The 21,409-nt window shown below is 39.2% G+C and overlaps 1 protein-coding gene across 2 annotated transcripts in view; it reads right to left on the reverse strand.

Annotated features, from left to right (window-relative positions):
• Window positions 1–3,116: 3,116 nt before the first annotated feature.
• The window catches only part of BLM (BLM RecQ like helicase), a 49,774-nt gene continuing 31,481 nt past the window's right edge, over window positions 3,117–21,409 (reverse strand). For both annotated transcript variants that reach the window (XM_038420165.2, XM_038420166.2), the window contains exons 10-22: window positions 20,886–20,999; window positions 18,856–18,954; window positions 18,602–18,750; window positions 16,837–16,943; window positions 16,247–16,407; window positions 14,869–15,064; window positions 14,171–14,361; window positions 10,965–11,100; window positions 10,440–10,639; window positions 9,169–9,361; window positions 8,428–8,550; window positions 7,500–7,698; window positions 3,117–3,438 (exon numbers count right to left, since the gene is read on the reverse strand). In XM_038420165.2, coding sequence (XP_038276093.1) covers window positions 3,261–3,438; window positions 7,500–7,698; window positions 8,428–8,550; window positions 9,169–9,361; window positions 10,440–10,639; window positions 10,965–11,100; window positions 14,171–14,361; window positions 14,869–15,064; window positions 16,247–16,407; window positions 16,837–16,943; window positions 18,602–18,750; window positions 18,856–18,954; window positions 20,886–20,999 — 2,046 coding nt within the window. In that variant the 3' untranslated portion in view covers window positions 3,117–3,260. The remainder of the gene's footprint in view (window positions 3,439–7,499; window positions 7,699–8,427; window positions 8,551–9,168; window positions 9,362–10,439; window positions 10,640–10,964; window positions 11,101–14,170; window positions 14,362–14,868; window positions 15,065–16,246; window positions 16,408–16,836; window positions 16,944–18,601; window positions 18,751–18,855; window positions 18,955–20,885; window positions 21,000–21,409) is intronic.

Here is a 21,409-nt window from a genome sequence, read left to right on the forward strand (position 1 = left end):
TCTAAGGAGGGAGATTCCACCAGCTCCCTAGGGAACCATTCCAGGGCTTCAGCACCCTCCTCCTGAAACAGTGTTTCCTAATATGCAACCTAGACCTCCCCCACTGCAGCTTGAGACCATCGCTCCTTGTTCTGTCATCTGCCGCCACGGAGAACGGCCCAGCTCCATCCTCTCTGGAACCCCCCTCCAGGGAGTTGAAGGCTGCTATCGAATCCCCCCTCGCTCTTCTCTTCCGCAGCCTAAATAAATCCACTTCCCTCAGCCTCTCCTGGTAAGTCATGTGCCCCAGCTCCCTGATCATTGTCACTGCCCTCCGCTGGACTCTCTCCAATTTGTCCACACCCTTTTTGTAGTGGGGGGCCCAAAACTGGACACAGTACTCCAGGTGTGGCCCCACCAGTGCCGAATAGAGGGGAATAATCACGTCCCTCGGTCTGCTGGCAACGCTCCTACTAATGCAGCCCAATGTGCCGTTGGCCTTCTTGGCAACCAGGGCACCCCGCTGACTCCTAGCCAGCTTCTCGTCCACGGTAACGCCCAGGTCCCTTCCTGCAGAACTGCCACCGAGCCATTCGGTCCCTAGTCTGTAGCGGTGCATGGGATTCTGCCTTTCTAAGTGCAGGACTCTTCACTTGTCCTTGTTGAACCTCATCAGATTTCTTTTGGCCCAATCCTCCAATTTGTCTAGGTCATTCTGGACCCTATCCCTACCCCCAGTTTAGTGTCATCTGCAAACTTGCTGAGGGTGCAATTAATCCCATCATCCAGATCATTAATGAAGATGTTGAACAAAACCTACCCCAGGACCGACCCCTGGGACACTCCGCTTGATACCGGCTGCCACCTAGACATGGAGCCATTGATCACTACCCATTGAATCCGACAATCTAGCCAGCTTTCTACCCACCTTATAGTCCATTCATAGGCCATTGTATACAGGGTTTAGTTTTGTTCAATGGCTCTCAGCACCCCCACTATCCAAATTGTTCCATGTGACTTCATGGAGAGAGCACCAGAAAGGCCTCATACTTGGCAACAGGCCCAGCCATGCCTTAGCAGGAAGGCTGGTGGCAAGACCAGCTGAAGGGCCATGGATCCTATGCAATGACTGATACGCATCACTCAGTAAATCAGGCTGGAGTCATGTTATAAAGGAACATGCTTCTGCAAGCATATAATACTATGGTGATCGGTAATGATTAGAAAGGAATGGTTTAATGGGGGAGGAGAAGTAACAGGTAAAAGAATGAGATGAAATGTAATTAAGGGAAGCTTGTAATAGCTAATCAGACTAGCATAGCATGGCAGGGATGAAAAGCACATTGCTAGGCTCATTTAAAACTTGCCTCCATACAGTACTAGGAAAATGTAGGAGTTGAATAGAGATCAGGTGAGATTTTTCTTATCCTCAGAAGGTTACCAGCATGGTTACTAGGTTGCCAAATAAGAGTGGAGAGTATATAAACAAATTTCCACAAAACTTTTTGTGACAGAAGTGAAGAAGCCCATTAGCTGGTATTATACAGAGCAGAGAACATTTGTGCATTAGTCCCAGAGTAGATGAACTAGATCTTCTCCTGGTAATAGAGGAAGGTAAAATGTCTTTCCTAGATTTATCAAGAGATTTTGGTAACTTGAGTCCACAACATTTTGTTGATTTGTCTTCAGAATCTCACAAGTGGACAACTTTAGGTAGATTCTTTCCTTCCTCTTTGGAGATCTTAGAAAAGGTAATGGGTACTTGCCACTATTCTTTACCTAGGAAACTTCTGGTGGTCTGTAAAGCTGCAGCTTTTCATTGCTCCTGTTCAATATGCATGTATGACCATTAGGGACATAGTAAGAGTATCTCCAGTACCTTCTATAGTGGTTGGTCAGCTCAGAGAGAATCTTGGATATGGAAATTTCTATGCTTTCCCACTGCCTAAGAGAGGTAGAGAAGTCCCTACAACAAATTAAGTACGGTTGAAGTGATGCTAATATGGGAAGAAGCCTATGCTGACAAACTGGAGAGTTCAGGAAAGAGCTACAATGATTAGAAGTCTGAAAAACCTGCCTTCAGTGAAACTGTTAAACTAGATTTTCTTTAAAGATAAGATTAAGAAGTGATTTGACTGTGGTCTACAAGTACCTGCTCAGGGAGAAGAATTTGACAGGGATTTTTAAAGCTAGGAGACAAAAGAATAAGGGCCAATAGCTTGAAGCTGAAGCTAGACAAATTTAGGCTAGAAATGAGACACAGATTTGTAATGGTTAGGGTAATTAGCCATTGGAACAACTTACAAAGGGATGTGGTATATTCTCCATCATTTGAAGTCTTTAAATGATTGCCTGTCTTTCTAAAAGATATGTTTATAGCTCAACTAGAAGTTATGGGTTTGATGCAGGAGTTGGTGAAATTCTCTCACGTGTGTTATGCAGGTCAGACAAGATAGTCATAATGGTCCCTTCCAGGCTTAAAAATCTATGAATAAATTTAAATAAATTGATAGGGGTGAAAGTGCAATTTATCAAGCGTGGATGTGGGCCTACGTTGATGCAGTTCAGAGCTCATGAGGACAGAAGGGTGTTTTGAAGCTCTGGAGGAACCACCACAAGCCAGGTAAGATCCAAAGAATGCCCTTAGCTCAGGCAGCACCTATGTGTCTGACAGACCATAAAGCCTTGCAGCTTTCACACATACTCCTGGCAATGCTTCAATAGCCCCAAGGGGCTGCTAGACCCAGGAGATGTGGGGGAAATATCCAGGACTATGAAACCGAAACTAAATTAAGCTAAACACCTCAAACTAAGAAAGTCATCCTAAAACCTAGATTTTTGTATAGAAAACCATTCAAGACCAGCTAGCTGGCCCTGAACTACTGAAGGATATCATCCTTTATTAGTATGGTCAATGAGGTTCGTGGCTCTAACCATCACTGCTGGTAACTAGGTTTGATCTACAGTCATATACATCCCATATGTGGAATCAGAGAAAGGCAGTTCTCAAAGAAATAGAGCATTCTTACAATGATTAATCACTAAACTACTATAATCAATCAAAATTAGCATGTTCTTTTTATAATAAGAATATTTAGCATCAGGGAAGAATTAGAAGTTCCAAATAAAGAGATGCATTTATCTAAAAGCATTTATTTAAACAAATACACTCTTTGTACTGTACAGATGTATGATGTCAAAGCTTTAATACATTTGAAAAACTGGAAGTTAATGGAAATGCTGACAGCTTGTAGCTTTATACAGTATTTACATTCTAGTAGTTACAATAGTGAGTAGGAAGGTTTAAGGAATTGTCTGGTTTTGGGCTTTGGTGGTGCCATAATCCCCAGTTTCCTACTGGTTCCTGGCATGACTGTAGCACCGTAAGATGTTGAATTGTATCTTGACGATGTCTGGGCTTTGGCGTTAGAAGAGACCTTTTTGTTATTGATATAACCCCTAGAAATTTAGAGGGAAAAAAAGGATGATTTAGCATATCAACATGATACCCAATACCATAAACCTGTATATTACATTTTATCTAGGAGTGTCAAATATATGGCCCATGTGCCAAATCCACCTGCATGATGCATTTATGTGGCTCGCATAAACACGTTCATATTCTCCAGAATCTAATCTTTCATTTAAAAACAAAAAGTAAATTTCTAACACTCATGGGTGCAGAAGTAACCTTTTAAAGGTGAACCAAGTGTAATATAGGCTATGTCGTCTGCGGACACCCTGAAACAGTCATGCAAAAGGGTGAAGTCCCTTGTCCTCTATTAATCTGATTAGTGGAACAACTTTAAATGACGACACCTTAGTGACAACTTTAAATACTGAAATCACTGATCATTTTAGAGGATAGAAAGGTAAGGAAATTCACTGGATTGGAAATTGGAAGTTCCTGCAGAGGAGGAAATCCAGAAAAGATGGAGAGAAAAAGAGAGGGCAGAAACAGCAGTGGGATTACAGGGGATCTTATTTTCTCTCAATAAAGGCATTGAATAAATAACTGAACATTTAATTAGTACATACAGGCCATTGTCTTTTCTTGCCCTCTGAAAACCACCTACTGACATCAGTGGGTGTTCCACTGCATTGTGAGTATATAGTCCTGATTCTATAGCCAGGCTCAAGAACTATAATTAATTATAGAATTTGGCCCTCTCCTCCAAATGAGTTTGATTCCCCTGCTCTAGGAAAGCTACCAAAGCAATTTACAGATCTTATAGGAATTGCATACAAAGCTTGTTAAAAGAATGTTGTTTAAAATGCAAAGTCAAGCACTCAGACGTTAAGAAATGCCAGATCTATGGTTGCCTGTGCAATAATTCTGCACTCCTGTATGTCCATTCTGTACACTGAATGGGCAGGAATCCTGAGGAAAAACTGCATATGATCATATACCTAAGACTGTTCCATAATGCATATGCACAACGGGGCAAAATTAATGTTATAGATAACCATAAATCTCCTAACTTTCACATGCTTGTCCGTACCACCTAAATGATGTTTTTAGTGTAATTTTCTGTGTGTTTTTCTAATTGTATTTTAAAAGAAAAAAAATTTTACTAGTGTAACTAACCACCACTCCTCTTCTCCACTCCCCCTCCACCCATCATCATCAGGGTTTGTACCATGAACCTACAGCACAGGCTGCTACCACTTGAGCTCCAGGGCTAACTTAACTGGCAGCAGGAGGCTGTCATCCCAGAGGGAGGATGGACTTCTGGGTCCAGGAAGAATGGAGTCAAATCCAGCCTAGCCTTCTATTCATCTCCAGGACTTGGCATTCCTGCTCCATATGGTGAATCCGGGGGGATGGTGCAACTGGAGCCAGGTATTTATGTGGAAGGGATGGGGAAGAACCCAGCCTAGTTTCTGCCTCAGGCAGGTGCACCCAAAGGGGGCTATGGATCTATTAGGGCCATCTGCTGGGTCAAAGGATCCCAACTCAGTCCCCTTCCCCCACAAAATTACAGATGTTCTGTGGCAGCCCCAGGTATAGTATCTGCTAAAGATGATTTGGTGGTGGTGTGAGATGAGCACTTTGGAATGTTATTGTGGTCAGTTATTTTCTCATGATGAGCTATGTAAACAGGAGAAGGGAAATGGAAATTTTTAGTAATTTATATGTCAGCAAAAAGTTGAATGGAATTTCAGGGAACAAAGAAAAGGCACTTCCCTAGCTCAAGCCAAATATCAAAGGCTGCTGCAAACAATGAAGGTCTGAGTGCATCTCAGAAAAAGGTCAGAAGAATCCTTTATAATAGAAAGTGCTAGACAACCTATACTATCGGTTCCCCCTATAACTATTTCACCCACCATTTATTATTCCCCTTCTGTGGTGGGATGCCACAATGTTTTGTGCCTGGAACACTACACAGTAGTTTTTAGGAGGGTAAGTGTGAATAACATCTCCAAATGAACCAGAAGGTAACCTTTGCTCTTCCCACGTAAAATTTCATTATTTTCTGATCTGAACCTAGCATGTTCGTTCATGCAGATGTGCTAGTGCTACGTAAAAATACCTCTGACTACTGGCATAGGTAATCTTTGTGAATAGTGGGAAATCATTTCTTTTGCCAATTCAAGAATAAAAACAGAATACAAATGTGTTACCCAAGAGCATGGAGAAGACTGGAATCTTTGCAGACACTGCACAATTAAGGTAAAATTTTTTGGGGGGAGCAACTGGTATGAACTTTGTGGTATGAGTGGAAAAGATCCGTTTTGAAGATGGATCTCTGAATGCCTTAAAGAGGCCAGACAATTTTTCTGTGCTTTTCAGCTTCCTTCTAATTTTCTAAAATTAATATTACCTACATTTAGTTTCCAGTGTCTTTAGACTTAAGTAACTGTTATGTATTAACATTATCCAGGGTTTTTTCCCCTGTGATTCTCATCTCGAAGAGGAAACTTATTGGGTAAAAACAACATGTTTGCACTAATCTTGTTTATATCAAATGCAAAGTGTGTCCCTCATGATTCATTTTAACTTCAGACCTTCTCTGTCAAATGTTTTAAATACTGCTGTTACGGAATAAATTCATTTAATCCAAAAAGTTAAGCAGCAAACCACCATACAGTTTAAGCCCCAACTTCTGGGGGAAATGTCCTCTGTATTTCAAAATCCTTCTTGCTGTTGCAAGAAATAAATCAATGCTTAAATAGCCATTGTGTATGTAGGACTTACAAGGTTGCTTGTTCGGGCGGTATATATGTGTCCATAGTGAACAAATGGAGCACAAGTTAAGAAACACAATTTAATGCTACCAATACCAATAGTATACAGATAAGGAAGTGAGACAGAGCTATATTGTTGGGTGCTTTATATGAGAAGCTGTGGACAAGAGAAGGGGGAGGAAGACAAAATGTTTACAAATGGAAAAGGACAAACCTGAAGAAAAAACTAATTCTCAAGCTTCCAAAATCATTTTTTAGCACTAATTCCAAGTGAGTAAGCAAAAAAAAAAAAATTTTAACAAAAGATTCCTAACAGCATCTCTTTAAATTTTGCTCGATCTGTTGCCTTGCCTGCAAAAGTTTCAAAAACAGTGGAAAGGTATGCCAATAAAATTGTGGCTTGCTTTAAGTTAATATCAGAATTAAAAACTGCTGCAAAGCATGCATCTTTGATAGGAGCTTTTGGGAAATATAGATGTCACCAATTATAGTGACAAAGGAAAAACAAGAACATTTGCCCCACCGGCACGTCTGCAGTTGTGTACTGTACTGAAAACCACAAAACTAATGTTTAGTAATGAACTTAAATTTCAGGGCTCTGGCAGGTGTATAGCATTTAAAAGGTATATTTACTCGAGATTCCAGGTGGAAAATTACAACTGGAGAACGTCTGTCCCACATTCATTTTTAGGGGACAGAAGGAGATTTCAAAGGGAAGGCACAGAATCGAGCTTAGAATATTTTTTTCATTATCTGAAAACAGTTGTGAGTGTGATGTGAGATTTTTTCAATCCCTGGATCCCTCAGTTTACTGTAATTCTATGGGATGGTTATAAGTCTTCCAGGACCTTAACTTGATTAAAATGAGATTGGTGGAGAGAAATACTTAACGTATTGTCATGCATAAGATCAATCTCTTGCTTCAAACCCATTTCCCACTGCTACATGGGGTGCATTTCTCCTGACACTGCTACCCTCCTGGATGCCTGGAGAGCAAGGAAGAGATCATCTGCTCTGCACTCCATATTCTAGCCTTGTGTGAAATCAGAGAAAGACAAGCACCTCTCAGATCCAGGGACTCCACAGGGGTCATATGTGCTTCTGAATTTCACCATTGTACAATAATGACTTTATAAAGAGGTTATAAATACTTCCAAATCCATGTTTTTCATGTGGCTGGGCTAATGCCTCTCTCCCCCTTCACCGATTTCCTATTGACTATATTCTTCAACATTAAATTAAAGCAACCTTAATCCAACATTCTAGTGGGTATTTTTATCATCATGCTATTTTGGTTAAACCACTGTTACAAGTATTAACATACTACATACCCCTTGGAACGAGACTGCTGGCTACCACCATAACCTGTTTTTTTCTTCTTGGATTCTCTGAAGAATGGTGGTCTTTTCCTCTTCTTTCCTTTGTTTGTGCTGTTGCAAAAATAGCTAGAAGTTGTGTGTGTCTCCTCTATCTCCTCACTCTCACGTTTTCCAGCATCCATGCCCACAGTTTGGTAAGAGTCAGTGTCTTCTACAAATGGAAATTTTGTTAAAACTAATGCAACTGGGACATTATCTGGGACAACTTCCACAAAATAATTCCTAGAGCAATCTTGATTTAAAAATTGTCAGTGATGGAGAATCCACCAGAACCCTTGATAAATAGCAGGGACGGTAATTAGCCACTGGAACTAATAATTTATGCCTTATTTTTGGCTTGAATTTGTCTAGCTTCAACTTTCAGCCATTGAATCAGGTTACACTTTTCTCTGCTAGATTTACAGTTGACTTCCATCCATTTACAGTTGACCAACACGAGTCATTGGAGAACTTTAGCCTGTGATTTGTTCACCCATGCTACAATGCTAGCCCATAACTAGTTGATGTGAATGGGAAAATACAGTGCATGATACACATCAAGGCTGAAAATCTCCTCTACATTCCCAGCCATGAAAGGTGGGCCAACAAATGAGCAATCTTACTTTTCTTCTCTCGTTCTTACCCAGGACATCTGAAGTCCAGTTATCCACCACTGTCTATTTCTTAAGATAGCTAGTGAATCTCTCCTCTTCCACCTCCCCTCCCGCCTCTTAGTTAAGGACGTTTCTATGCTCTGAAAAGCCATAATTTTTAAAAATGAAAGTTTGAACACAGGCCATAAAGCTGTATTTTAACATGGACCCCTTATTTATGTAACTTCATACAGAGAAAAGGCTTTTAAATAAAAAGCACACCCATTTGGATGTAAGGCATACTACACCTGGCAGTGTCCATTCGGAGTACTTTTGCATGACTTGAATTATTTCTGCACCATACTTTTCCAGTTTGTCTTCTGTAACACCATCAATCTGAAGCAAAACCTCTGAGTCAGAAGACAAGGTTTCTGTATGCAGATGTAAAGACATTTGATTAGATAAAATTTATATCAGACAAAAACAGATTTTGCACACTTTTTAAAAAAACAAAACAAAACAACAAACAAACCAAAGGAACATTTGTAGATTTAAAATTCAGATAAAGTGTAGACAGGATTGAATCAGACAACCAGATGTATTTTTGGAATTTTGTTTGAAGATGGGCAATATGTTGCCAATCAGTAGGATGTCAGAACTACCAACTCCCATTCATATACTAAACAAGGAACAAAGCGAATCAGAGAAAATCTTAAATACTCTTAACAGCTCCATTATAGAGCTTAATATGCAGTAGACAAATAGCACTTAATCATGCCCATCAGAGCACAGTTTAGAAACGGGGGTTTAAAGAAATCTGGGCAGAATAGCGCACATGCCTTTCTTCCAACAGATCGCCGCCCAGTTACCTAGCATGTACACTACTGTCAGCAGCAAGCTGAAGGATGGAAGTCAATCAGGGTGCTTTCAATCTGTCACAAAGCGTGCTCCCCACCCCAAGTGTAAGCCCACCCTGGGATGAATCCTGCCCTGAACCAGAAATAGCCTGCTGCCTCCATAGGAGTTTTGGTCATGAGGATAAACATTACCTGCTATTCTCTTGAGTGTAGCAGTGTTAAAAATATTGAAGTAATGGACAGCAAAAACTTTTCCAAGAGTTTTGCAAACATCTGTAAGTTCCACAAGACATTTTTTAACCATCTCTTCCCGTTGTGACATTTTTGTCACGGAAGCCCTTTGCTTTCGAATACTGCTGGCATTCTCAGTTTCATAAAACTCCACCTGTTAAAATGAGAAATTAAATAAGTAATTAATCTATATGAGAGAAATTCCAGAGCAGCTGAACAGCAGATATCTGGCCTTTAACCAGTAAAAACAGGTATTAAAACTGAAATTTTTTGTTGTTGTTTTTTTTAAAAACAACATTCGTTATTGACTTAAGGTAACTGTTTACCCAACAAGAACAACTCCTCTATACAAGATCCTTTTTATGTGTATGGGGTTTTTCACCAGGGATCCCAAAGCCACGTGGTTACTAGGCACAATCCTTTTAAAAAGGATTGTGGGACAGTTCACAAAAAACAGGAAAAAAACAAAAAAAACACACAGCAAGTTTGGGTGGGGGCTGATGGAGCTGGTGGGAGTATTGTTGAGGGCTAGCTGCTTAAAGTGGCTTCTCTCTTTTACCCCTACCTACACAGGACTGCTCTGAAAGGGGAGTTACCAGTGCGCTGGCTATGCAGCCTCTTGTAGTGCAGCTTTCCTTGGAGCTTAACACTGGCTGGTGAAGAGGGCTGAGGAGCTGCAGATGGACTGGGGTTAGAAGAGAAAGGAGCAAGGCAGAAACAGCCTCAAGGAAAGGAGAGAATTGCTTTTTTCCTCCACTTAACTAGCTCCTTTCGAGTCCTAGGGATCACAGGATTTTGCCAGTTTTGTTTCTCCCCTTGTGGGGTGTAACCCAGTTGATGCCCCCTCATGAACCACTTTTTTGAGTCATGCCCTACCACTTGAAAAGTGCTTGGTTAGAGCATTGGACTGGAAACCAGACCTACTGCATACTATTTCCTACAGGTGACAAGTAATTTCTGTTCCTCAGTTTCCATTACCTACAAGTAGGTTATACTAGTACCCTTGACAACTCACCAGAGTTTTGTAAAGTTTAACTAATGGTTCAAAAATCCTGATATTATTGAATAAATGAGATTATAGAAATATAGTTATTTTTGTTTTTAAGCTGTCCTGGCACTCAATGTAAATTCAAAGCATGTTCTTAAAGCAGAGAAGAGCAACATCAGTTTAATTTTAATTTAAGGAGGAAACACCATTGTAGAATTAAAGAAAAAGTAAATTTGTTACACACCTGTAGATATCCATCTAGGACAGTCTGTGCTTTCTCTCCTACTGCTACATACGCTACTGCTTGCTCGGTAGCAGTGATATACAATTCTTCCTCAAGAATCTTATCCAGTACCAGCTTTCTAAACAGCCTTTCCACATTATGTCGTGAGTAGGCAGCTCCCTTCCCAAATATACCGGACTGAATCCTAGCACTTTTCGTACCTGTTTAGTAATAACAAAATTGGTCTAATAACCAAGCCAGTAAGTTACACAACTGTAGAAGGCTATGGAGCCATTTGCACAGCCCATTCACAAAAATCTGAACAAGTGGCAGAAGCTTGAAGACTTACAATAATTATCATTTTATCTACACTGTATAGTCCAGTTAAGGTTAGGGTTTTTATTTATCCTAGAACACATGCCATATGGATTACTCTCAGAAAGGAACCCTATTGGTATATATCTTGTTTCTAGTTTCTGCCCGTAGTTTATGGGCCCTCTGGCATACAGCCTACAACAAATATTTGAGCAGTAGAACAGAACTTACCCAAGAAAATGTCAATCATCATGTTCAACGTATACCTTCCAGAACCTGCGTTTCTTCTTCCCATTTGTCCACAATGCTCTTGAACAAATCTTATAATACTTTTCACTTCATCCGTCACATTTCTTGATTTGTAATCCTATCACAATAGATTTGATTAGAAAGATTTGTTTCCATTGTAACTAATACCATTTGCTACTGACAACTTTGTTTCTCACTGCTAGGCTTTTTCAAATCATAAATTAATTCTGATCCACATACAGATTAGTTATTGCCTATTTACATTGATATGCCATTGCCATGGGAATTTTAGGTTAGAAAATAATCCTTTGAAAATGTAAAAGGATCAATAAAGTTAAAGAACAGATATTTCAAAGCAATTTTATTGTTGTACAAAATTGATATGGAATTCCAGAAGACTGGAAAAGGGCAAATATAGTGCCAATCTATGAAAAGGGGAATAAGGACAACCCAGGGAATTACAGACCAGTCAGCTTAACTTCAGTACCCAGAAAGATAATGGAGCAAATAATTAAGCAATCGATTTGCAAACACCTAGAAGATAATAAGGTGATAAGTAACAGTCAGCATGGATTTGCCCAGAACAAATCATGGCAAACCAACCTAATAGCGTTCTTTGATAGGGCAATAAGTTTTGTGGATGGGGGGGAAGTGGTAGTTGTGGTATATCTTGACTTTTGTAAGGTTTCTGATACTGTCTTGCATGACCTTCTCATAAACAAACTAGGAAAATACAACCTAAATGGAGCTACCGTAAAATGGGTGCATAACTGGTTGGAAAACCGTTCCCAGAGATTAGTTATTGGTGGTTCGCAGTCAAGATGGAAGGGCATATCAAGTGGAGTCCCACAGGGATTAGTTCTGGGTCCAGTTCTGTTCAGTATCTTCATTGATTAATTTAGATGGATGGCATAGAGAGTACACATATAAAGTTTGCAGACAATACCAAGCTGGAAGGGGTTGCAAGTGCTTTAGAGGATAAGATGAAAATTCAAAATGATCTGGACAAACTGTAGAAATGGTGTAAAATAAATAGGATGAAATTCAGAAAGGACAAATGCAAGATACTTCATTTAGGAAGGAACAATCAGTTGCACACATACAAAATGGGAAATGATTGCCAAGGAAGGAGTACTGCAAAAAGGGATCTGGGGGTCATAGTGGATCACAAGCTAAAGATGAGTCAATAGTGTAATGCTGTTGCAAAAAAACCAAAACAAAACATAATTCTGGGATGTATTAGCAGGAGTGCTGTAAACAAGACACGAAAAATAATTCTTCCACTCTACTCCACACAGATTAGGCCTCAATTGAAGTATTGTGTCCAGTTCTGGGGGCCACATTTCAGGAAAGATGTGGACAAATTGGAGAAAGTCCAGAGAAGAGCAACAAAAATGATTAAAGGTCTAGAAAACATGACCTATGAGGGAAGATTGAAAATATTGGGTTTGGTTAGTCTGGAAAAGAAGACTGCAAGGGGACATGATAACAGCCTTCAAGTACATAAAAGAGGAGGAGGGAGAAAAATTGTTCTCCTTAACCTCTGAGGATAAGACAAGAAGCAATGGGCTTAAATTGCAGCAGGGACAATTTAGGTTGGACATTAGGAAACATTTCCTAATTGTCAGGGTGGTTAAACACTGGAATGAATTGCTTAGGGAGGTTGTGGAATCTCTGTCATTGTCTAATCTGCTCTTAAAAATCTCCAAACACCTCTCAGGAATGATCTAGAGAATTCTTAGTCCTGCCATAAGTGCAGGGGACTGGACTAGAAGACTTCTCAAAGTCTCTTCCAGTCCTACGATTCTATGACTCTATTTGGTTTAACAGAGTTTATACACTCAAACTGCAAGAGTACTGTTTGAGTATTGTGTTAATCAAGTTAACTAACTTTAAAAATATCCATATAGGATTTACTCAACTCAACAGTAATGAGAGTTGGATGCATAAATTCTAGTGCATCCAAATGATAATATACTATGTAGAATCTACATTATTTTATTCAACATTATCATTGGTTTAAAACTGAGAAGAATGTGGGGTAGTGCTCTGAGCATAGGATTAAGAAATAAAGTCCTTTGGACTGTAATATTGACTCACTGTGGAAACAAACACCTTTCTGCCTTAGTTTCACCATCTATAAAATGGTATCATACTTACCTACCTTGAGGTATTATGGGGATTAGTATTTGAAGTCCTCCGCAGTTTAAAAACTAGGTGTACTAAATTCAATCAGCAGACTTAAAGAATCTTACATTTGGTGGAGAAAAAAGTCCTCCTGCACTTTTTCCCACCAATTAGTTTTTTCTTAAGGTAACAGGACTTCCTTTCTAAGGCACTTAAAAACTATTTTTTAATTTTTCTTGAACACAGTAATTTATACTGCAATTGAATACCTTTTTAAAAGTTAATTCAGATAAAGGAAAATATGAGTAATAGGTAAGTAGGTCAATATATATGAATTAAACCTAGCCATTATTTTGTGGGTTTATTATTAAAATTGTAATATTTATTTGAAAATGTCATCTAATGAATTATTAGAAGCACCAGATATTTAAATCAAAATATCGATAGATGCTTGATTGGCCTGCAAAGCTGGAAAAAATGGTGGGTTTAAGATATCCATCAACCCTTTTGTTTTACTCCTGTTCACACTAGCAATCTGTTGGTCAACAGTGCTTGACCTGAGGAGACTGCAAACCCGCTCCTACCCAATCCATTCCAAATTAGTATCCATTATGATGTGGCAGCTTTGTGCTCCTCTGGCAGCACAAAGCTGCCTTCAAGCCCTCTTAGATGGTAGCTGGAGGATTCCACCTGTGGGGAGAATTCCTAGCTGGCATAGCCACCACAGTGAGTTCTGTGCCAACTTCTTCTGGCACAGTAGGCGTGGCTGGGAGAAAAGAGGTGTTGGAGGGTATCGTTAAACTTCCCAGTCCCCAGCTGCCCCAACAGTTCCTGGGGTCCACATGCAGCTAGTGTAAGTCTGTCCTAGGTTACACCTAGGGACCAACTCAAAACACTTGGTATCACTGGGCATGAAGGATCTCACTCAGCATCTCTGTACTGCCTTCTAGAATATATTATCAAGGCTTTTTTTTGTTTGTTTGTTTGTTTTTTTTACCAACCTTAAGAAAAACACCCCACAATTTTAAGAGCTGAAATGTACAGATGATGTAATTTTTTACCTTCTTTCTACAGCAGTTGTCACAAGTTACTTCTGGCTGTTCCTTACAAAAGTTAAGATTAAAACCAGTTTCCCCAAAGTAAGCCAAAAGCTGTATTCTCCGGCATTCATGTACATTCTCACAGTAATGAACCATACTGTAAAGGTTGTCAAAGTGGGTTTTTCTTGTTTGACTGTTTCCATCTTTTTCCACTGAAATAAAAGGGATGCATTCATTTTATTTGTTACACAATGTACAGAAAGGCTAAAGCCATTACATAAAGTCATCAAACAAATTACCTCAAGCACTTAGATAAAAGTCATCAGCTACCTAGGCAAAATATACATTCTAAGCCGGTCAAGACATCTCATTCCACTTTTAAGAATTTAAGAACATGGGGGAGAAAGCAAGCCACAGAAATGGTCTCAGTATCTGCTCAGAAGTAGAAGTTTGGAAATTCTGCAAAATGAATACTTTGGTTGGGTTTTTAAACTAAAACTAAGGTATAGGTAAAGAAAATTTTCAGAGAGGGGAACAATGAAAGCATGCTGGGGGGACCCTGCATCTACAGTGACTCAGTCCAGCATTATCTGGCATTCTGAAGATCTTTAGAAAGCAAACTAATATGTAAATAGAACAGGACAAAAACTTAACACTGACTGAATTACTTATTTCCTTTCATAACATTTGATATATCAGAGATGGGAGCCTTTGCTTACTTTGTATTAGCCTTCTAAGCCTGGTTACATCACTGTAACTATAGAAAAGCACACAGTGAGAAACTTCACCATCTCGTCCAGCTCTGCCAGATTCTTGATAATAACCTTCCATAGATTTAGGGAGAGATGCATGAACAACATAGCGTACATCTGGTTTATCAATTCCCATGCCAAAAGCAATTGTTGCACATATGACCTGGAATAAGAGCCATAAATTATTATACAATCATAAAGCTATGCAAGCTATTCATACAGCACTTTACACTATGAACGTATTGTGATCATTCATATATAGGGCCCTACCAAATTCAGAGTCCATTTTAGTCCATTTCATGGTCATAGGATTTTAAAAATTGTAGATTTCATGATTTCAGCTATTTAAATCTGAAATTTCACGGTGCGGTAATTTGTATGGGTCCTAACCCCCCCCCCCGAAAAAAAAAAAAAAGAGAGTTGCAGGGGGGTCACGGTATGGTATTGCCACCCTTTCTTCTGCACTGCTGCTGGCAGAGTGCCGCCTTCAGAGCTGGGCACCCAGCCAGCAACTGCCGCTGTCCAGTTGCCAAGCTCTGAAGGCAGCACAGAAGTAAAGGTGGCAATACTGCGACTCCTCTAAAGTTACCCTCCCCCCCCACAACTCCCTTTTGAGTCTGTACCCCCAATTTGAGAAACGCTGGTCTCCCATGAAATCTGTAGAGTATAGGGTAATAGCACACAAAAGATCAGATTTCACAGGTGGGGGGGAGGGAGACCAGATTTCACAGTCCATGACGCATTTTTCATGGCTGTGAATTTGGTACAGCCCTCCTAATATGATCCTGTATTGAATGCAAAATTAATTTTGGTGTATCCCAAGAGGAGTAAGACACATTCAGTCAAAACATTTATATTTACAAACGTCAGCTACTTTCCCAGAAAGAGTCTAGTGGTTAGAGCACAGAACTGAGAGAAGATCCGAGTTCTAGCTCCTGCTCTGCCATAAACTTGCTGTGTGACCTTGTGCAAAAATAGTTAACGACTTTGTGCCTTATTTTCTCCACCTGTGAAAGAGTGCCTTACCTCACAGCAGTACGACAAGGCCTCAAGTTCTTAACTTCGGTAAAATTCTTAAGTATAATATTTATTACTGTTGCTTATAAATATTCCATGTAAATGCAATGCTGACATTAGCATTTCCCCTACAGAAGGGCTAGCAACTGTTTTCTGACTCTATTCTGCAATTATTTAATTCCATGTCTAGTCATGTAAGATTTTTATATCATCTTTGGTTTCATTTTTTATGTGCATCTTGCTCTAGTTTACACTTTGTGTTTTTGTGAGAGTCCCACTTCTTCCTGTAGAATCTCTATTAACCTTCTCATTTGTTTTTCCTTTTTACCTGACACCCATCCTGATTAATCCATTTTCGTTGTACAAGATCTCTAACAGAGTCACTGAGGCCAGCATGATAGGCAAGTGCAGCAAGACCCTTTTCCTGTAGAATTTCAGCGGTTTTGTTACAGTCCTGCCGCGAGAGGCAGTAAATTATTCCAGAGTCATCTGTGAATATAAAGAGAAAGTTTATGCTGGAATGTAGGTTCTTCTGTTTCATAAGGATCAACAGCCTTCTCAGTCAACCCAGCTTTAATAAAATCCATTTTAAGAGTTTGCTAAAAAAAATCAAACGTTTGCATGGCAAAGGCAATTTTCTTATTTAGATATTTTAACCTACAAGTCCCTGCCATCCCTTTTTCCTATTCATTCCCAACAGGAACCCCTATTTTAATGTGTCCCACTGATTAAACTTAAGTCTTGGCATCAAAGAACTAAATTACTCTGCCTCCAGCATTTTGTTCTTCTACATTTAACCAGTACTCTCAAAAGGCACAGGAGAGTAGGATTTTATGTACCCACTACTGCCTTATACAAGAACTGTAATTCATTCAAATGTATATGAGCACATCCATCACGAGAAAATTCAGTACTCACACGGATGATATTTTTTGATCCATTCCAAGCAGTCCAATGCCACCCTTTTTGGCTTTTTGGGCAATACATCATATTTCAAGTTATGCCTGTTAAAGCTCATAGTAAACCTAAAACATAATGTCCAAAGTACATTAGCATCATATACATAGTATATTTTTAAAAAAGAGGTGCTACAAGTCTTCAGAGTAAAAGGTCAAAGCAAATGAGACTAGATTGTCATTGAGAACATAATTTTGAATCCAGGATATTAATGAGTGACCCTGGTATTGCACAATTTTACACTATGTAGTAATCTCCATAGGATAGGAATTGTCTGGAAGGACTCCAAATTCAGATTAACGACTACTTCCTCCCCTAAACCTCTGAATAGGGGGTCTTTTTTCATTCTACCTGGCCCTGTTGGGATTGATTTTCCTCACCTTTTGGATCTGGGATCACTTCGGTAAATGGTAGTGTTGTTGTGTTCATCGTATGGCTGGGAAAGCAGGCCTACTCTCTGCAGTACATAAACCAGCAGGACAGATGTGCTCAGAGACAGAACACATGCACTATATGGTGAAAAGTGAAATTTACCTACCTTAATTTTTCCCTTTTAAATCCTGACATGCTTATAATATGAGAATTGTTACATGCGTTCTTCAGGGTATGAACTACAATAGATGACATTTCTTTTACATGTTCACAAAATTATGATAGGTTCATGTCAACCATAAAAAAGCCCAAATGTCCACATCAAATCTATCATTTGATTGTTAAAATACCAAATCTTTCTGCACTATTTAAAGTGACACCTGATTTATCTATTTGTGAAGCCTGATGTACACTAGTAACAGAAAGAAAAGGAGTACCCGTGGCACCTTAGAGACTAACAAATTTATTAGAGCATAAGCTTTCGTGAGCTACAGCTCACTTCATCGGATGCAAATGCATCCGATGAAGTGAGCTGTAGCTCACGAAAGCTTATGCTCTAATAAATTTGTTAGTCTCTAAGGTGCCACGGGTACTCCTTTTCTTTTTGCGAATACAGACTAACGCGGCTGCTACTCTGAAACTAGTAACAGAGTTTGTAATGGTTTCTAGCTCCAAAACCTATCAAATGCATGCACCGAAGCATATCTGTTTCTTAACAACAGATCATCACAGTTTCCAAGAGCAATAGAAATTTACCAGGTCTGATGCTAAAGAACTATGGATCAGATTATTCACCCTGAGTAGCACCTTACTTCACAGGTAGTCCCTTTGAAGTCACTAGGTCTGAGGAGGACAAAATTACTTCAGTTTTGCTATTGCATGCAAATTGCATCCAGATTTAATTTGATACCTTAGTTGCACTGTTTGCCACATTAAAAAATCCTTGCCATACTCAAGCTTTGGAATTTTCCCACTAAGCACTACAGATCATATTCTTTACCAGCTTTGCAAGGTTTTCATGACAATTTGCCAGCCCCAAAAATTACAATTAACCCTCCCATCCTTTCAATGATAAAGAAAACTTCATGACACTTTCCTGAGTGAAGAGTTGTTCTCCCCAAGTGGGGAAAGAAATTTGGGAAGTCTGCTCTTCATTTTTAACCCTTTTTGTATTTAATGGATTTTAAATTCCATGTACTCCATCACATTAAATTGGATACAAATATCTATATTTTTCAGGTGACTGAGTAGGGATTAACACAAGTTCATTTCTTAAATTGAAAGTGAAAATTTTTCTGCCTAGAAAAGAAGTGCAATTTACACAATCTTTTCTTAATACTTCCAAACAACTTACACCTGTGGTTTTAGCATCTCAAGTTGATTTAGAATATCCTTTTGTACTCTGGGATTAGCAGTTGCAGTAAGAGCCATCATAGGAACAGAGCGAAACTTCTGGCGAAGCATGTTCAGCCGTTTATAGTCTTGACGAAAATCATGGCCCCACTAGTTTAAAAAACAAAATTAACCTTTTCACACTCTACTGAATAAAGTTTTCCAACTATTTTGAAATTGTGGATATTTCAAAATAAAAATCAATAGGTAATCTACCTGACTGACACAGTGCGCTTCATCAATAACGAAACGTGCCAAAAGGTCCCTCTCATACAGATTTTTCAGGGCTGAAATCAGTCTGCCACTTGAACAAACCTAGGTAGACCCACCACCAAGTGTTTTTAACAGAAAAACATTAAAACATAATTGTTAGGATATAGATATTCAGGCCTGTCTGCAAAGGCCTATACTCTAAGAATTTAGGTGTATTCTTATCACTTGGCTAGTTATAGAGGTATAAAAGAAACAATCAAAATCACTGTCTGCCAGTGTAAAAGCCTTCTCTTACTGTGACAGTCTGAGGCCCTGTGCTTAGGCTAAGGCCTTTGGCTAAGCAGCAGAGGCAGCCATACGCTGGGAAGCGACCGGTCACCTCCTCACATTCCAAACTAGTCACATTGAAATAAGGTGCTATTGAGCTATTAGGATACAATCCAGTCCTGATCATGCCTATTGCCTCCAGAGAAAGGGAAGTGCCTAGAAGATGTAAAAGGAAACTTAGTTTGATAGCATCCTGTCTGGCAAGAACTCACTTATCAATAGCTGGGATGTGAAATCCTCACTTCTGTATTGTTTTGTCATTATAGTTCCCACTTTGCTATTGTTTATTTGCATGGTCTCTATCTGGTTCTCTGATTGTTTCTGTCTGCTGTATAATTAATTTTGCTGGGTATAACTAAGATGGTGGGATATAATTGGTTACATAATCATGTTATAATATGTTAGGATTGGTTAGTTAAATTTCAGGAAAATGATTGGTTAAGGTATAGCTAAGCAGAACTCAAGTTTTACTATATAGTCTGCAGTCAATCAGGAAGTAAGGGTGGGGGAAATGGGAACAGGGAATAGGGGTGGGGAAATTGGAATCATGTTTGGCTAAGGGCAGAAATGGGAACAGGGACACAGGTGTAAGGCTCTGTGGTGTCAGAGCTGGGAAGGGGGACACTAAGGAAGGAAACTGGAATCATGCTTGCTGGAAGTTCACCCCAATAAACATCGAATTGTTTGCACCTTTGGACTTCGGGTATTGTTCCTCTCTGTTTATGCGAGAAGGACCAGGGAAGTAAGTGGGTGAAGGAATAAGCCCCCTAACAATAATCACCACCCTATTTAATTAAGAGATTATGAAACTAAGGATTCTGTAGAGAAGTGGCTTGGTTTTTTGTTTTTTGTTTGTTTTTTTTTTAAACTGCCTATAGAACCTTTAAAGCAGTCTTTAATGGTCATCATTCTAGACCGATTTTCATGAACAACTAGGAAACTGATGTGGAACTAAAAATCCTTATTTTTTTATCAAGCCAAAATTCTGTTTTGACAAGCAACGTTAGGGAATCCCACAGGTTTCTGTGATTGGCCATTTAAAGAGTCTATTTCTGACCAAATCAAATGCAAAAGTTACTTGGGGGGAGGAAAGACTCATTAGCATGAGCTCTCCACCACTAAACAGCTCCCCCAGAAGGCTTTCAAGGAATAATCAAAGAAACAGCATTTCATATTGACGATTTTTACAGTAGGAAATTAATGCAGCAGAATAGTTCCTTTGATATTGATCCGCAACCAATTACTTTGACTGGGTGAACAACAATTATTGTTTTGCCCCTGTAATCTCTCTCAAAACAGCCATATGAATTTTGGCTGAAAATGAGAGTGCAGCTCCTAGATCTGTTACACTTATAACACGTTACTCTACATCAACCATCTGGGAAGACAGACTGGTATACATTCTAGAAAGGATTATTAACATGGCAGTCTTTCATTTCAAATTTCACCACTTACTTGGTTGTGCTTTGTTTGGGCTGTTCTTTGGTTCATATTAGTTATGAACAGACAGCATCTCACAGAATTATCTAAAGATGTTAGCTTATCCCTTTGTAATGATTTTTTTTGTTGTTTCCTGATAGATGTTTGTTGCATTTTTTTTTTAAATTTAGCTATATTAAAAATGTTTTGTAAAAATAATTTTTACTAGTAAAAATCTTTGTTTTGTTGCCTTGATGACACTTTTCACTTTTAAGATAAATACAAACCTTCTCTGGAGTAACATAAAGAAGTTTTATTTGAGGATCTTTTTTTGACAGCTGTATATAGATTTTTGAAGCCTCAGCATCAGTCCTATCACCAGTCAGATAAGTAGCAGAAATCTATGTGGTATAGAAGAAAAAAAGATAGTGGATTTCATCTAACATCCATTTAACTTCAGAAATTTCTTCTTAATGTAAAAAGAAAAGGAGTACTTGTGGCACCTTAGAGACTAACAAATTTATTAGAGCATAAGCTTTCGTGAGCTACAGCTCACTTCATCGGATGCATTTGGTGGAAAAAACAGAGGAGAGATTTATATACACACACACACAGAGAACATGAAACAATGGGTTTATCATACACACTGTAAGGAGAGTGATCACTTAAGATAAGCCATCACCAGCAGCAGGGGGGGGAAAGGAGGAAAACCTTTCATGGTGACAAGCAAGGTAGGCTAATTCCAGCAGTTAACAAGAATATCAGAGGAACAGTGGTGGGTGGGGTGGGAGGGAGAAATACCATGGGGAAA

The sequence above is a fragment of the Dermochelys coriacea genome, chromosome 10 (assembly GCF_009764565.3).
Source record: "Dermochelys coriacea isolate rDerCor1 chromosome 10, rDerCor1.pri.v4, whole genome shotgun sequence".
NCBI lineage: Eukaryota > Metazoa > Chordata > Testudines > Dermochelyidae > Dermochelys > Dermochelys coriacea.